This window comes from Alosa pseudoharengus, unplaced genomic scaffold (assembly GCF_046254945.1).
Source record: "Alosa pseudoharengus isolate Yale_2024_CS ecotype anadromous, Long Island Sound unplaced genomic scaffold, YU_APseudo_1.1 YU_APseudo_1.1_scf_5, whole genome shotgun sequence".
Taxonomy (NCBI): domain Eukaryota; kingdom Metazoa; phylum Chordata; class Actinopteri; order Clupeiformes; family Clupeidae; genus Alosa; species Alosa pseudoharengus.
Window position 1 is genome coordinate 27,335,969 of NW_027468837.1, and position 14,031 is coordinate 27,349,999.

The 14,031-nt window shown below is 43.6% G+C and overlaps 1 protein-coding gene across 1 annotated transcript; it reads right to left on the bottom strand.

The window, feature by feature from the left end:
- Positions 1 to 331: 331 nt before the first annotated feature.
- On the bottom strand, positions 332 to 13,434 carry LOC143104108 (von Willebrand factor A domain-containing protein 1-like). Its single transcript, XM_076268050.1, has 6 exons — positions 12,819 to 13,434; positions 9,863 to 10,417; positions 6,020 to 6,352; positions 4,766 to 5,050; positions 1,971 to 2,252; positions 332 to 1,429 (listed from the first exon to the last, which is right to left on the bottom strand). The coding sequence occupies exons 1-6, from the start codon at positions 12,898 to 12,900 to the stop codon at positions 1,416 to 1,418; spliced, it is 1,551 nt and encodes a 516-aa protein (XP_076124165.1). The 5' UTR covers positions 12,901 to 13,434; the 3' UTR covers positions 332 to 1,415.
- Positions 13,435 to 14,031: the final 597 nt, after the last annotated feature.

A 14,031-nucleotide genomic window follows, 5' to 3' on the forward strand; every position in this document is an offset into this window, starting at 1 on the left:
ATGGATTATTCTTCCTCTGTCTTCTGTGCAAATTCAGATTCAGACTCATGCATGATGAAAGTGAACAGTAGCCTAACATAGAACAGGAATGCAGGAATTGCTTGTAGCAGTGGAGTTCAGCTGACAATATAGCTTTTATGTGGGAGATTTCAAAGGCAGTGTGTGGTGTGAGTAGAATGTGTGAACAGTGTGGCAGTCTGTTGAAGGAGTGAAGACATTGTGAGGGCGCTTAGAGGAGGAGGTGAGAGGTCGAACCAGGTGAGCTTCACTGTGACGTCTTCTTATTTTCACTTCTTACACATCGTGCAATGAGAAGACAGTCACTGACAGATGACAGTCTTTATATTGATTCCTTTAATCTGGTTTACATCACAACATATCAATGACTTTTAGAAGTGACAGATATTTACTTAAATATAATTTTACATAAAAAATGTATTTTCATGTTATGTGATGAAACATGTTATGCAAAATTTATGGTCTAAAACAATGAAACAACTGCATGTTTTAATAGTCAAACCAATGTAAAAGCACCAAATGTCTTAACTCTTTACAATACATATTAAAATCATTTTTTACATCTCAAAGCAGACAAGATATAGGCTATACATCTTCATTTCAAATACATTAATTAGATTAAACATTAGACGTTCATACATTATACTATTATTGAAGCAATTACTTAGATAGTTTGATAAGAAATGTATTGACAGTCATGTGTAATTTGATCAAATGACCACTGAGTGTCACTGTTCACACACAAACACTAAGTACACTAGACTCTAGATGAGCTAGTGAGATGATCATACTAAATGTATGCCTTTGGCATATTTTCAAGCCTTACAGCAGAAAGGTTTGTAACATAAAAAATGCTGAATATTTGTTAGTTAAGGGCAGCTGTATGTGATGTTATGTCTTTGCATCTGCTCTCTCTGTGTTATCTGTGTGTGTTTGTAAGTATGATATGGTATGGTGTGTATGTGTGTGTGTGTGTGTGTGTGTCCCAGTGAAGATGACAGCAAAAAAAGTTCAGTCGTCAGTAGCACAGTGCTGTTCAGCGAGAGAACAGCCATGGGCTAGGCAACGTCTTCTGCTGAAATTATGTAAAATGTCCATCTGTCTGATTTTTAAATGCATTTGCCTCTTCCTATCCTTTTCATAATTTTTTTGTCTCTGGGCTGGCTTTTGGTCCTCTGATCTACAGTTACTATCATTCATGGCATTCACTGCCCAATTTCATTCAAACTCCATAAACAAGACATTAATTTGCCCATTTGCAGGCTATAATTATACACTGAGAAGCAACAATGGAACTTGATGGGGTTTGCAGAGTAGAGATGATAAGGCCTTGTTTTCCAGCAGAGTGCCTACAGTATTTGCTCTTGGTTTCCAAGTGGATTCAAAGAATTGGACATCTACTGCCAAAAGTCTGCAGGCAAGGGTAAGAGGATCAGCCAGGGAAAATGAGATGGGAAGTGGAGAGGGAAAATGTAGTTAGATAAACACATGGTGGAGAGTATCCCTGTATGGATCTACTGAAGACGACTGTATATTTAAATTCCAGAGAGGCTGTTACAGTGCTTATGCACTTCAGGGTTTAGAGCATATTTCACTGACAAAACAGACAGATGTTCTATTGATAAGAGCCTAAATGCAGGAACTCGGGTGTTAAATTGGACAACAAATTAGAGAGGCATTATTTGGATTGCTTCAGATGATTACATTCAGATGAGCTATAGTTAAAAAATAGAATTTGAGCAAGGGAGTTCCTTTCTGAGGAGTCAACATTCAAGTTTTGCTCAGTGCTTTTTTCTTAGCCAATGCTAATGTTCTTTTTCACATGCTAAATATGAACATATCGATAACATATGTTATTTTACGTTATTCATAACATGCATTAATATCTCATTGTTATTTTACTATTAATATCTCATTGTTATTTTACAACATAGGTGTAGAAACATGCAAACCTGAATGTTTGTGTGTACAACACAGGCCTTGTCCCCGTGCTGTCTTGTACACAGGCGACACACACACCCGGCTGTTAGGCGCCAGGTTGGTGAGGAAGGTAGACGCGGAGCTAGACGGCAGGTAGAGGGATGAGGATGAGGATAGCGAGCGGGAGGACGAAGGTCTGGCCCCTTCCCAGCTCACCCAGTAGCCCTGTGGTCCACCTGTGCGACCTCTCCACTCCACCTGCACAGAGTTCCGGCCCATGGGCCTCAGCTGCAGGTCCTCCAGAGGTGGCAGCACTGAGATAGGTGGATAGAGAGGAAATGGAGGAGGAGAGAGAGGAGTAAAGAGAGGGGGAAGTGATGGATAGATAGGGGGGTGAGAGATAAAGAATGAAGATGAGATACAGAAGTGGGAATTGAGGAGAAGGGAGATGCAATAGGAGCAAGGGGGGTGGGGGGGTGAGGAGAGAGATAAAGAGGGCAAAGAGAGAAAGGGAGCGTGAAGATAGAGAGAGAGTAGGACAAAATGTGAGAGGAAAATGATAAAGAAAATGAGATGAAAGAGTGAAAAAACAGCAGGTATGAGAGTAGATGAGAGTAGAAAAGGAGTGCAAGTTGGAGGTGGAGAGATTAAGAGGGAAATGGTGAAATGCAGAGAAAGGGGGGGATTAGATACAGGTTGACATGAAGCGAGAAGCATGGGGGAAGATGGAGGGGGAGATAGGGTGAGAGTGACAAGTGATGAGATAAGAATAGACACGATTTAGTCTGAGAGTACAGCTGACAGTGGCAGCTCTCAGAGTTCAACCAGGTTAAGTATCTGCATCAGATCTGGGCCACATCTGGGTCAGGGGCCAGAGACCAGAGGTTGCCCCCCCCCCCCACCCCCACCTCTAAGTTGCTCTCCCCCTCCCCTGAACATCTTAAAAAGTAATAAATATAGCCGTGTCAAGGTCATCAGGTCTGGAGCATCACCAGGTTACTAAAGAGGCTGAGTCTCTAGAACAGTGTTTCTCAAAGTGTGGTCCGGGGACCACTGGTGGTCCGCAAGCTATCCCAAGTGGTCCGCGAGCAGACGTGATAAAATATAATATAGATTAGTTGTGTGAAATATTGAACCAACTTGTATGTAAATCCAAACAGTTCTATAACACTGACTATGTAAGCTATGCCAGTTTAAATCATATGAATCATCTGACACAATAAGCAAGGTGCAAAGACAATAAGCAAGGTGGTTCATTGAGTAGGCCTATTGTGTAATATACTGTTGAAGTAGGTCTACTCTTTTTTTTTAGCTAGGTGGTCCGTGAGGTTTTTTTTATTGGTTAAGTGGTCCTTGGTCAGAAAAAGTTTGAGAAACATTGCTCTAGAAGACAGACGTTTTTTGACTTTGTAAATTATTCATAACAGCTTCAGGAATGTCGGGGTGGCAGCCCTCCCTAAAAAAAGGCGCTGACCTTTAGAGATAATCCTCTGGCTATATCCTTGTCGTTCATCACTCTTAACTGCACAGGCAACGATGAAATATAAATCTCTCGAGGTCAACTACACTAAGCATGTGGTGAAAGCATCCACTACAAGTAGGAAGTAGCCAAATTAATGTGTCATAAGATTTGGATAGGTCTACAGCACTGGAAATATTCATCCCCGACTCTGTTGTGCACACCAACACTAGGCAGTGATGTATTTGCTTGTCAGGGTTAGGGGTATATCTCATCTGTGTCAGCAGAGAAATATCAAAACAAACACTGGCATCATGGCTGGATCTGAACATGCTGTTACAACCCACCTCATGCCTAAACCTGACAAGCTGGATAACATGTACATGTGGGGGATTTCACGCAGTGGCCAATCAACAACCAAGCCGTCATTTTTACCGTACTTGACAGAAAGTATGTGAACAGGCATAGTGAATGAAACTATTTCTGTGACTTAATGAGCCCTTCTTGGTTTATTTGTTTTCAAGTCAGCTACACAGTGTAGTTCTCAGAAAGGTAGTCATAGTGATAAATGACCCCAGTCTAGCATGGCACTGCCAATTTGAATCTGACTCGTTCACTTTTTGCTCTGAGATACTGTCCCAGAGCAGAAACAGACTGAGCACATTTCCTCTGGAGTGGTCAGCAAGCTTTGCAGAGTGTTTTTGATAATATAAAAACAATGATTCGAGAAACCTGCTGCAACAATGTGATAGTGGTTATCATCATCCCTGCAGCAAGTGGATTAATTTTATCTGAAGTAATGTGAATACACTGGCTGAAACCTGAGTATAGACTTTAACTCTGAATGCCTCTCACATCTCAGAATGCCCCTCACAAGCTCCTTAAAGCACAATACAGCACAAGCTGATTCAATGATTTTTATTGTTCTGTGCCCACGAGTAAAGTGTCTTCCACTAACAAATCTTAATGGATTACCATACTTTCAATGACTTACTTTAAGTGACTGAAGTGACATTTGTGGAATGGTGATGCCAGGCTAGATCCAACATATAGACCAGTCTTATATGAGAAGAGAATAATGCTTTCTCTTCAGTAATGACATTCATTTCTCAGGATTTTGGAGACTATGAAAACAATTGTCAAAGTCTATTCTTGGGATTTGTGTACTATTCCCATCATGGTGTATTCTCTTGGGTCAGTAAGTGCGCTCTGTGTTTATGGGTTCCTCAGAGTGCAAGCCAAATAAGTCTGACTACATACTATTCTGTTTATTAAAAAAGGATGGATTGTCATGGATTGTGGTAGTGCAATAAATCGTTTCCCTGTCTTGTCCATTTGTAGATGCAAACACAAAGGAGCCTGTCTTACCCTCCTGAGTGCAGACTTTGACCGACATCGCCCTCTCCTGGCCATTGAAGTGCAGCGCGGTGACTGTGACCAAGTACTGCGAATCTGGCTGCAGTTGGGTCAGCAAAGTGGAGTTTTCGTGACTCTGGAGGGTGACTGTTCGGACCACTCCAGAGGGTAGTACCGCATACTCCACCTGGTACCGCCGAACCCGACTGGGCTGCAGCGGGCCCCAGCTCACACGCACGTTGTCTGGGCCCGACTCAGAAATAGAGACCGTGGTTGGACTTAGAATTTCTGGAACATCTGAAAAAGTAGCAAGACATGTATTTGCTTTGAAATAAGTGAGAACACATCCAGTCAAGCCTTTTGGCAGACTTCTGATATTGAATTTGTCCTTCAGAAATATTAAAATAGAACAGTCTTAAGCCTTATTCATCCAGTCTATGGCTTTAAGCAAAACACATGGGTTCCTCTAACATGCTTTGTAGAACCATTTGAGCCATTTTCTATTATATTTTATAAGCATAAACCATTAGAAAACATTAACCTTCAATCCAACCCTTTTTCTATATGGCAGGGAGTTAAAGAAAGATATGAGCTAATGTACCCAGTGAAGTGAGCTACTTCCTGACTCCATGAATTTCCGGCTACTGCACTGTGGTGCAGAAAAAAAAATCCAATTGATGATTGCTGCATCATTTAATTCTTTAATTCTACAATCAATAACTTATATTCCTTCATATTTCAGGAATTAGTTTCACTGACAGTTTCATATCATCTCATCCATCTGCACAGCCCTCCTCTAGTTCTTTGTATTTATTTCTCCCTCTCCTTCTCTGTATCACTTTCTCTCTCACTTCCTCGGGTCATCTTTTTCTCCCTTTCTAACCCCCCCCCCCTCCATTCTGTCTCAGCAGGTGGTGTGCTGCAGCTAATGTCTAGTAGCTTCAGGCTGAACAGGTGGAAGGTGGAGGTGGGTGTGGGGGTGTCTATATGCCCACCCTCTTCTTTCTTTCTTCATCAGTCTCTCTACATGTCTTCCTCTCTTCCTTCTGTCAATGATTCTATTTTGTAGTATTTAAATACCCAATATTGTTTTAATAATGTGTGTTAAGCCTTCTGTCTTTTCCATCTTCCAACTCTCCATATCTCTCTTTGTCCTTTCTCTCCGTCTCCTTCTCTTTTTTCCACATCACCCTCTCTGCTTCTCTTTTCTCTTATTCCTTCTCCCTCTCCTGTTCTTACTCCAACCCTCCCTGCTCTGTCTCTCACCTGATAGTGTGGTGAAGCTCACACTGAGAGTTTTGAGCAGCTGCTGGTTGGACTCAGGTCTGAGTGATGCCGTGTAAGTGGTACCCGGCCTCAGATTGGTCAGCTGCCACGTGCTGTGGTCTCCCGGCAGGGTCTGTCTGACGTACGACCCCCGGTTGGAGCTGGTGCTGGTCCCTGGGCCCCTGACATGCCCTCCCGTCGGTACCCCGTCAGCCGAGGGCCCGTAGTTCAGCTCGTAGGTCCCAGTGTGTGCAGTCAAAACAGGCCTCCACTGCAGGATGGCACTCCTGGAAGTAACATCACGCACCTGGAGTCGATCTGCACGGATGATTTCTGACACAAGGAGGAGAACAAATGGGACAAATAAAAAAAAAACATCATTGGATGGATGGATGGATTCAACTTTATTGTCATCGTGCAGAGTAAGTACAAAGTCAACGAAATACAGTTTGAGGGCTGTTGATGGGCAAACTGTCCGCCTCCTTGTTGTCTCTGTCAAGGTTGCCATGGCCGTGGACACCTTAACAGGCAATTGTCTGGGGGCGAGGGGGCTGATGATGGGCAAAAAAGTCTGCAAAATGTCCGCCTCCTTGTTGTCGTGGACACCTCAACAGGCACAGGCAAGGAGGCATCGGGTGGGGGTGGGGGGGCTTAGTTGGTTGGTTGTCACCAGGATGCAGAGCTAGAGTTCAGTAGGGTGACAGCCGTAGCCGCACATTTCCATAAAGACCTTGGTTTGATCATTTCCCAATCCCACCCCCCTTGACTCTCTCTCCCACACACTTCCTGTCTCTCTCAACTGTCCTATATCCACATAAAAAATATACTTCATCAAAAAGCATCAAGACTGAAGAAACCTCCACTACACTACAACTGTATGGGAGGCAACTGATTCCACTCATCTCATCAATTGCAGTCAAAACACTTCTGAGCCTGTCTGGTATGAGGAGCTGCAGCCACACAGATTGCTCTCATCAACCGTAAACCACAACTGTAAAACAGGTTGATTGATATTCTCTGCTGAAGCAAAGTTGCAAATGGGGTTTTAGCAATAGAAGGCATTATGAGGCAGTGTCCACTCGTAATTCTAAAAGGGTTCATTTGTATTCACCACTCAAGCAAGAGTGAAAATTGCATTTCAGCCTAGTGGGCACTAAAAGCCTCCATTCTGTTTTTGATGGTGTAGATGAGACTGTTAATAGACAGAAGGGTGCGGTACGATCAGTTTGATCCGTACAACCCTTCGGGTGGCAAAGAACTAGATTGATCTGATACAGCCTGTGAGTGTGAGTGTCTGTGTGTGAGTGAGTGTGAAAGAAAGGGGCTGAGAGAAAGTTGGAGAGAAAGAAATAGAGAGAGAGGGTGTGTTACAGAAAAGCAGGAGAGAGATGAAAGGAGACAAGCCAGGGTTCATTAGGAGCATTTAACGAGTCAAAGAGTGGAGCAGTGGAGGAGGGCTGCATAAGTCGCTGTCAGGAAGCTCTCGTCCCTCATCTCCTCGCCTCCCTCTCACTGTGCTCCTGAGAAACCACCCACCCCGCACAGCTGAGATGTTTTGCCACGTGCGAATCTGAAAAGATTCATTATTTGTCGATTGTGAACGCTGTTACATTAAACTGAATAGGCACACGTGGGGATGGGAATTGTTCCAGGGTGTCTTTTTTGGACACTGCTCTTTTCTCTGACGAGCCTGTGAGTTTTCTCCATCTCCTCGTAATTCGCTTTGAGCTCCAAATCAGTCATCTCATGAAACTAAATTAGCCGCGCTTACTGTCCGCACGTTGTCATCTCTGGGCCCAGCTGCACCATCGCTCGGACAGCGCCTTAATATAGCTCACCCGCCCATCTATTATCTTTCATCTAATTTTTTTCCCAAATGACTTTTTCTCTCTTTATACAATCTGTCTCAATCACTTACTCCTTTGGTTTTGACCTCTACATTTCTCTCTCTCAATATTTTTATCTCAATATCATTCGCCTTCCCATCTCTGTGTGTGTGTGTGTGTCTGTGTGTGTGTGTGAGTCTGTGTGTGTGTGTGTGTGTGTGTGTGTGTGTGTGTGTCTGTGTGCAGGGGCGTAGCAAGCGTGGGGGATGTGGGTGTTATAACGTACACACTTTTGCTGGAACACGATTCTATCCCCCACACTTTTTGTCAGATTAAAATGAAAGTAAAACATGGAAATAGACGCTCCCGTACAGAGTTGGAACCGTATCTACCATAACGCACACACAGAGAGACACAAATAGGTCTGTTGATTTGATTGAACGGTCATCCAGCCAATCACATCAAGTTAGCCAGTGAGGAATCAGAGCCGCTCTGATCAAATTCAAAGTGTGCGTCTTACAAGGGTGCCGCTGCTTGGGTCTGCATTATAACGTCTGCAGTGAGCAGATTTCAGGTAGAATTTAAATGATAATTGTTACCGCATTATGCTAATTTAGTAAACCAAAATTCACTGTCTGACTGACAGTTTTTGTTACAATGTAGAAATGCAGGGAGTCAAAGTGAAAACGGGGGTGGGGTGCGCGCACCGAGGCACTTGTTTCTGCAGAAAGGCTACTGTTCTCAGAGCATTATGCTTTCTCTGTCTATGATCTGCAGCTTTTCTTAAACTATGGGCCTCCTCAACAATTAACCTAATGGTACACGTAGCCGCGAAATGAAGTTATGCCCGGTACTTCACACGTCTGATTTGCAGCAAGATTGAATTGGAACCGCGGACTGAAAACAAAAATAAACTAGGCTAAAAGTTTCCGCAATCAAAACTTATAAATTTGGTGTCATTAACTATATAGACATATCGCAGTCAGCACACATGTCTCCAAAACGCTTGGAAAAGATCAGCTTAATTACATCGCGTTCCATTTAGAACGTCTTATTTGGCCTGATCTTACAAACGTCGGCGGCATTTCACTGTCATATGTGTCGTAGTGCTACATCTACTGGAGATCTTATTATCTTAAATACGATCGCGTTCCATGTATAGGCTATATCTTATTTTGATCTTACAAACGGCGGCGTCAAGACAAATTTCTACATCTGAGAACTAAGATTTCCAGCATGTAGAACTCAAATAGAACGCTTATGAGCGCTCATGCAATGTGTGCGTCCCTGCAGCAAGTGAAACTGGAGGTAACGTGGGCTAGAATCAACAATAGTTTAAACAACAACGTGGCTTCCTGTCTGTCAATGGAAAACCAAAGAAACTGCTAATCATAATCTTTAAATTGACATTAATTCAACTGGCTATATGCAACACAATGTTATATTCCCTATGCATAATGGGTGGACTTCAAACGTTTTTGAATTTGAGCTTACAATTCTGTCACTATTCTGTGTCCTTTACATTTATTTAATAGGTATTAGTGATACCTCGAAATTAGGCTGTTATCTGTGAGGCAATTTATTGTAGCCTGCTAACCCACATGCACAAAACATAATTTCTGAAATGATTTCTTGATTTATAACATGAGATATGTTTCCATGTAGGGTAGTGTCAAATAGTGAAGTGATAGCAGGTAGATCATGTAGGCCTACATGTCACATGAGCCACACATAGGCACTGCTTCTTCTGTCCCTCCCAAACTGCATTAAAATGGTGTGTTTAGCAATCAGAATCTCACATTTTTTGAGGGAGATACTCGTCCGCACCCCTCTCAGAAAATACTAGGGAGTTATTTATAATTTGGCCAGATTGTTTCATTTTCCTATCCCACAACCCCCACACTTTTAAAAAGCTTGATACGCCTCTGTCTGTGTGTGTCTGTGTGTGTCTGCGTGTGTGTGTGTCTGTGTGTGTGTCTGTGTCTCTCTCTCTCTCTCTCTCTCCATTTTCTCTTACCAATGATGGCATCTCTGAGGTCCTCTGTGATGATGCTAATGTCATCTACGTCCACAAAGTGCAAGTGGTCTTCCACAGGTGGAGACACCGTGCGACGGAGCACCTGGTAGTTGCTTGAACCCGTGGAGACCGCCAGAACTGCCACGCCTGCTCGCCGGAGCTCTCCCATTGGCTCTTCCACCGGCCCTGGCTCCACCCCGTCCGTCAGCCACAGGAGCACCTTGGGGGGGCCGTCCCTTCTCTTGTCCCCGGGACGGACTCCCAGCAGCCTCTGGGCCAGACGCAGGGCCTCGACCGTGTTGGTGTCGCCCTGGAGCTGCTGGGTGTTGCGTATCGCCCACTGCAGCCCGCTCTGGGCCGTGTGGCCGTCCAGGGCGAACTCAATCCGAGGCTCGGTGCCCACCTGCAGGAGCCCCACCCGGACGTGGCCGCGGCCCAGCTGGAAGGGGCGGAGCAGGTCGGACAGGAAGTGGACCATGTGGGTGAATTCATAGGCGGCCACGCTGCTCGAGGCATCCAGGACGATGACAATGTCCCCCTCGCAGCAGTTAAACACTTGAAACGGAGTAGGGGGAGGGGGGACCACACACCAGGACAGGAGGAGATATACAGGAAAGAGAGAGAGAAAGAAAGGCAAACACAGTCACAATGTTGTCATTATAGCAAACAGTGGAAATCCCCCCACCCCCTGACAGTGCTTGTTTGCTCACAAAAGTGTAATATGTACTTTTTTTCAAAGATCCTATTCATTTTCTTGTGCCTCAATAAGTGAAACAAATAACCGACATTCATAGAAGAGAATCTCTTTGCTATACCTTTCGGAAAATACATGGTTATGGTGTGTTATGCATGGCAGCTTAAATTTGCATGGAGACAACAGCAGCCAACCTTGTACTTGTGGCCTATACACCAGCTCAGATACTGATTACCTCCACAGGCTGGGGGTCTTAGAGAACAATCAGGCTTGTTATAATGAACTCCATTTCACACCCACCGAGAGCTTTGTTTGCTAATGGTATTATTCACCACAGGTGTTTGTTTTTACTCAAGCAACATAAACGTCACATATTTGTTTTCTCTCTCTCTTTTTTTAAATCCACTTAATGTGGTCAGATAGCAAAGCGAACCCTATTCCTATCCATGACAAATTGAGGAAGAGAAAGAGGTGAGGAAAATAAGAGATGAAGAGAAAATGAGAAGAGAACACACCTCTAGCTTCACTCACACACTCTCACACAATCACACTCACACACTCACTCTCACACACTCACTCTCACACACTCACTCTCACACACTCAAGCACACTCACACACACTCACACTCACACCCCTGGCTCTGTGTTGTGAGAAAAACACATAGACTCCTGAGGGGCATTGTGTGAGACTGAGTGCATTTAATGAAGCAGCAACATGATAGCACCCGGGAGTAGAGATGTGGGGACGCTTTTACTGGCCCAACCCGGAGCCCTGTGTGAAATAGTGCAAAGGTAGACCGCAGAACAATGGTGCTAGCCCACACCTGCCGAGGTATGCTCATGCTCACACACACACACACACACACACACACATTACCCCACTAAATCAATACTCAATAATTAGAATCTTATGATGAATGCTCTTAGCATGCTTGTGAACATAATGGCATTGCCTCTCCATTCCTTTGTCTCTCTTTGAGCCTGTGTATTGCTTTTATTCTTTCATCTTGGGGTGAAGACTACTTGAAAAGAAGAGCCGGTGGCCATTAAAGTTTTATGAAGTGCTCAAGAACAAATGAGAGGCAGGAAAGACCAGAAGACACAGAAAGTGGGTGAGAGAAAGAGGCAATGTTATGTAATGCTTCCCTCTCACTCCAGTGTCAAACAGCCTAGTGATATTAACAGCTAAAAGTAGTGGATGAAAATAGCAATATGAAGAAATACAATAAATAGTGCAGAAGGCATAAAATTGAGGAGAGCCATTGGAATTCAATGACGGATAAAAACAGAGGGAGGGAGAGAGAGAGCGAGAGAAAGGGAGAGGGATACCGGAATGACAGAAGGAGGGTGAAGGACTGGAATAGTGTTGGCAACTTATACATGGAGGATCAAAAGAATGTGCCTTCCCTGCATTCCAATGGGGAAAAAGTCCCCTGTGACATGGATACTGTATTTGGATGTGTTTTTGAGAGCTTTCATTTGGACGACCACAGCCTCTCGACACTTAGTTCAAACAGAGTGCTGCCCTGTACCTGCAAGCCACATGTTTGCCTTTTGATTAAGACTTCAGAGCCATGTATATTTATGTGCATCTGGTGTAACCTTTCTTATCTGCCTTCCAAATGAACATTTAATAGTAACAAAAGTAACAAAAATTGCTTTGATTTACAGCCAATAGTTTTTGGCAAGCGAGCCATTGAGGATTCTGTGATTGAAATAATAGTGAAGAAAAACTGTCTTTTTGCTGGACCTGGACACACACACACATACACAGAGAGAAAGAGAGAATAACTGTGATGCTGTGTTGTATCAGTTTACACATACATAGACCACCACAAACACACTTGAGATTAGGCTATCCCTCTAATTCAGTTCACAGCTGTGCCCTTTCTTTATACATGCATTAGTCTCAAATCTGATGACACAAAGTCAGTGGATCACAAATGTTCATTAACCTTGCCAAGGGTAGTATAACAACTATGTGCCAAGTATAACAAACTATTTGTTTCAGTGTGTGTGTATTTGTGTGTGTGTGTGTGTACACAGGCTGTAGGTTTGGACACTTTGGACAAAACAGTTTTAGTGCCTTAGCCTACTTGACGGTTTACCTTCTGGAAGTCCTGCACCTCTGCATACTTCATTATTGAACTCAGTAGTTAATGATCTTCAAATTAAGTGATTTTGCTTTTTAAGAGTTCCCTTAATAACCATCTAGGCAATGAGTAATTAAACTGACCATCTCTTCATGTAGCCTACACTCACCTGTGACAGGTACGGTGTCTTGCGTTTCTGAGGGCCGAAGGAGAACTCCAGCGATCAGGAGGGCTATCGTTGTCCAGCGCATCTTGACGTGCTCACTAACAATGTACTAACAAGGCGAAGAGACCAATTCTACTGCCGAATTTCTTTAGGACGTCGTCCGATTAATTCTTTGACAAAGATGCTGCGCAGTTCGTCCCTCATTTCAAGGATTTCGCCCAACACGGACATATCAGTCTCGAAACTAACCTATATTACATTACATCGATTTCAAGCCTCTTTTGCAATCAAAATTGACACATGTTATGACAACAAATCCCAAGAATTTGCGTCGAAACTCTTGCCGTGGTTCGGCCACCTGCATATCCTGACCGATTGTAATGCAAACTCTTCCTCCAACAGGTTAACAAAAGTTGCGCGCAACTTTCCAGTCTGGCATACCTTCATTGAAAGTCTGGGCCAAGCCTCTCTGGCAATTACTGAATTATAAACCCTCCTTCCGTGAGAGCAAAATGATACAAGCGTCTCCTCTCCCCCTGAGCACTCCGGACGGCTACCGACGACTACGACGTTTTGCTCCCCTCCTTGAGTGTCTTCCTGGCCTCGTGCCTACTCCCTTCCTCAGTCAACGAGTTAATGCGTCACCATTATTGGAACTGGCCCTTTTGTTAGCAGTTAACAACCATACAAGGGAGTTTTCACATGGAGGTCAGGTGATTAAATAAACTAATATGAAACGTATCTGTCTCTCTCTTCTCCACCTCCGAAACTGTAAATTCATCCAAACAAAGAAGACTTTGTTGCATGTTAGAACGTGATGGGCAATTATAAATGTTTCTAGAATGTATGTGTGTGTGTATTGTAACAAGTGTCAAGTGGAAAGCTATTCACCAGTTCTTCCCCCTCATTCTCTGATAAATACTAGAAGATAGATACACTATCTAGAAGAAGAGATACACTGTGATACACTGTGAAATGTGAAGCAGAGACAGGTGTGTGTGTGTGTGTGTCTCTTCTCTGTCTCTGTGTGTTTCTGAATGTGTGTGTGTGTGTGAGAGAGAGAGATCAAATAGTTCTATCAAATTCATGTCCTTGGGTTGCAGTGAAAATGTAGAAGAGTTGGCATCACATCCATCTTTCAGCTGTAACCGTGTCTTTGTATCCATACAGGTCCAAGGAGATGTATTTTCAGTGACACTTTACCTGCATGTACATG

Excerpts from the sequence above, each read along its gene's own strand:
- LOC143104108 (XM_076268050.1), bottom strand. The coding sequence starts at position 12,900 with ATGCGCTGGACAACGATAGCCCTCCTGATCGCTGGAGTTCTCCTTCGG. Across the intron at positions 5,051-6,019 it reads GAGCTTCACCACACTATCAG|ATGTTCCAGAAATTCTAAGT; the intron begins GTGAGAGACAGA and ends CTACTTTTTCAG. Across the intron at positions 2,253-4,765 it reads CAAAGTCTGCACTCAGGAGG|TGCTGCCACCTCTGGAGGAC; the intron begins GTAAGACAGGCT and ends CACCTATCTCAG.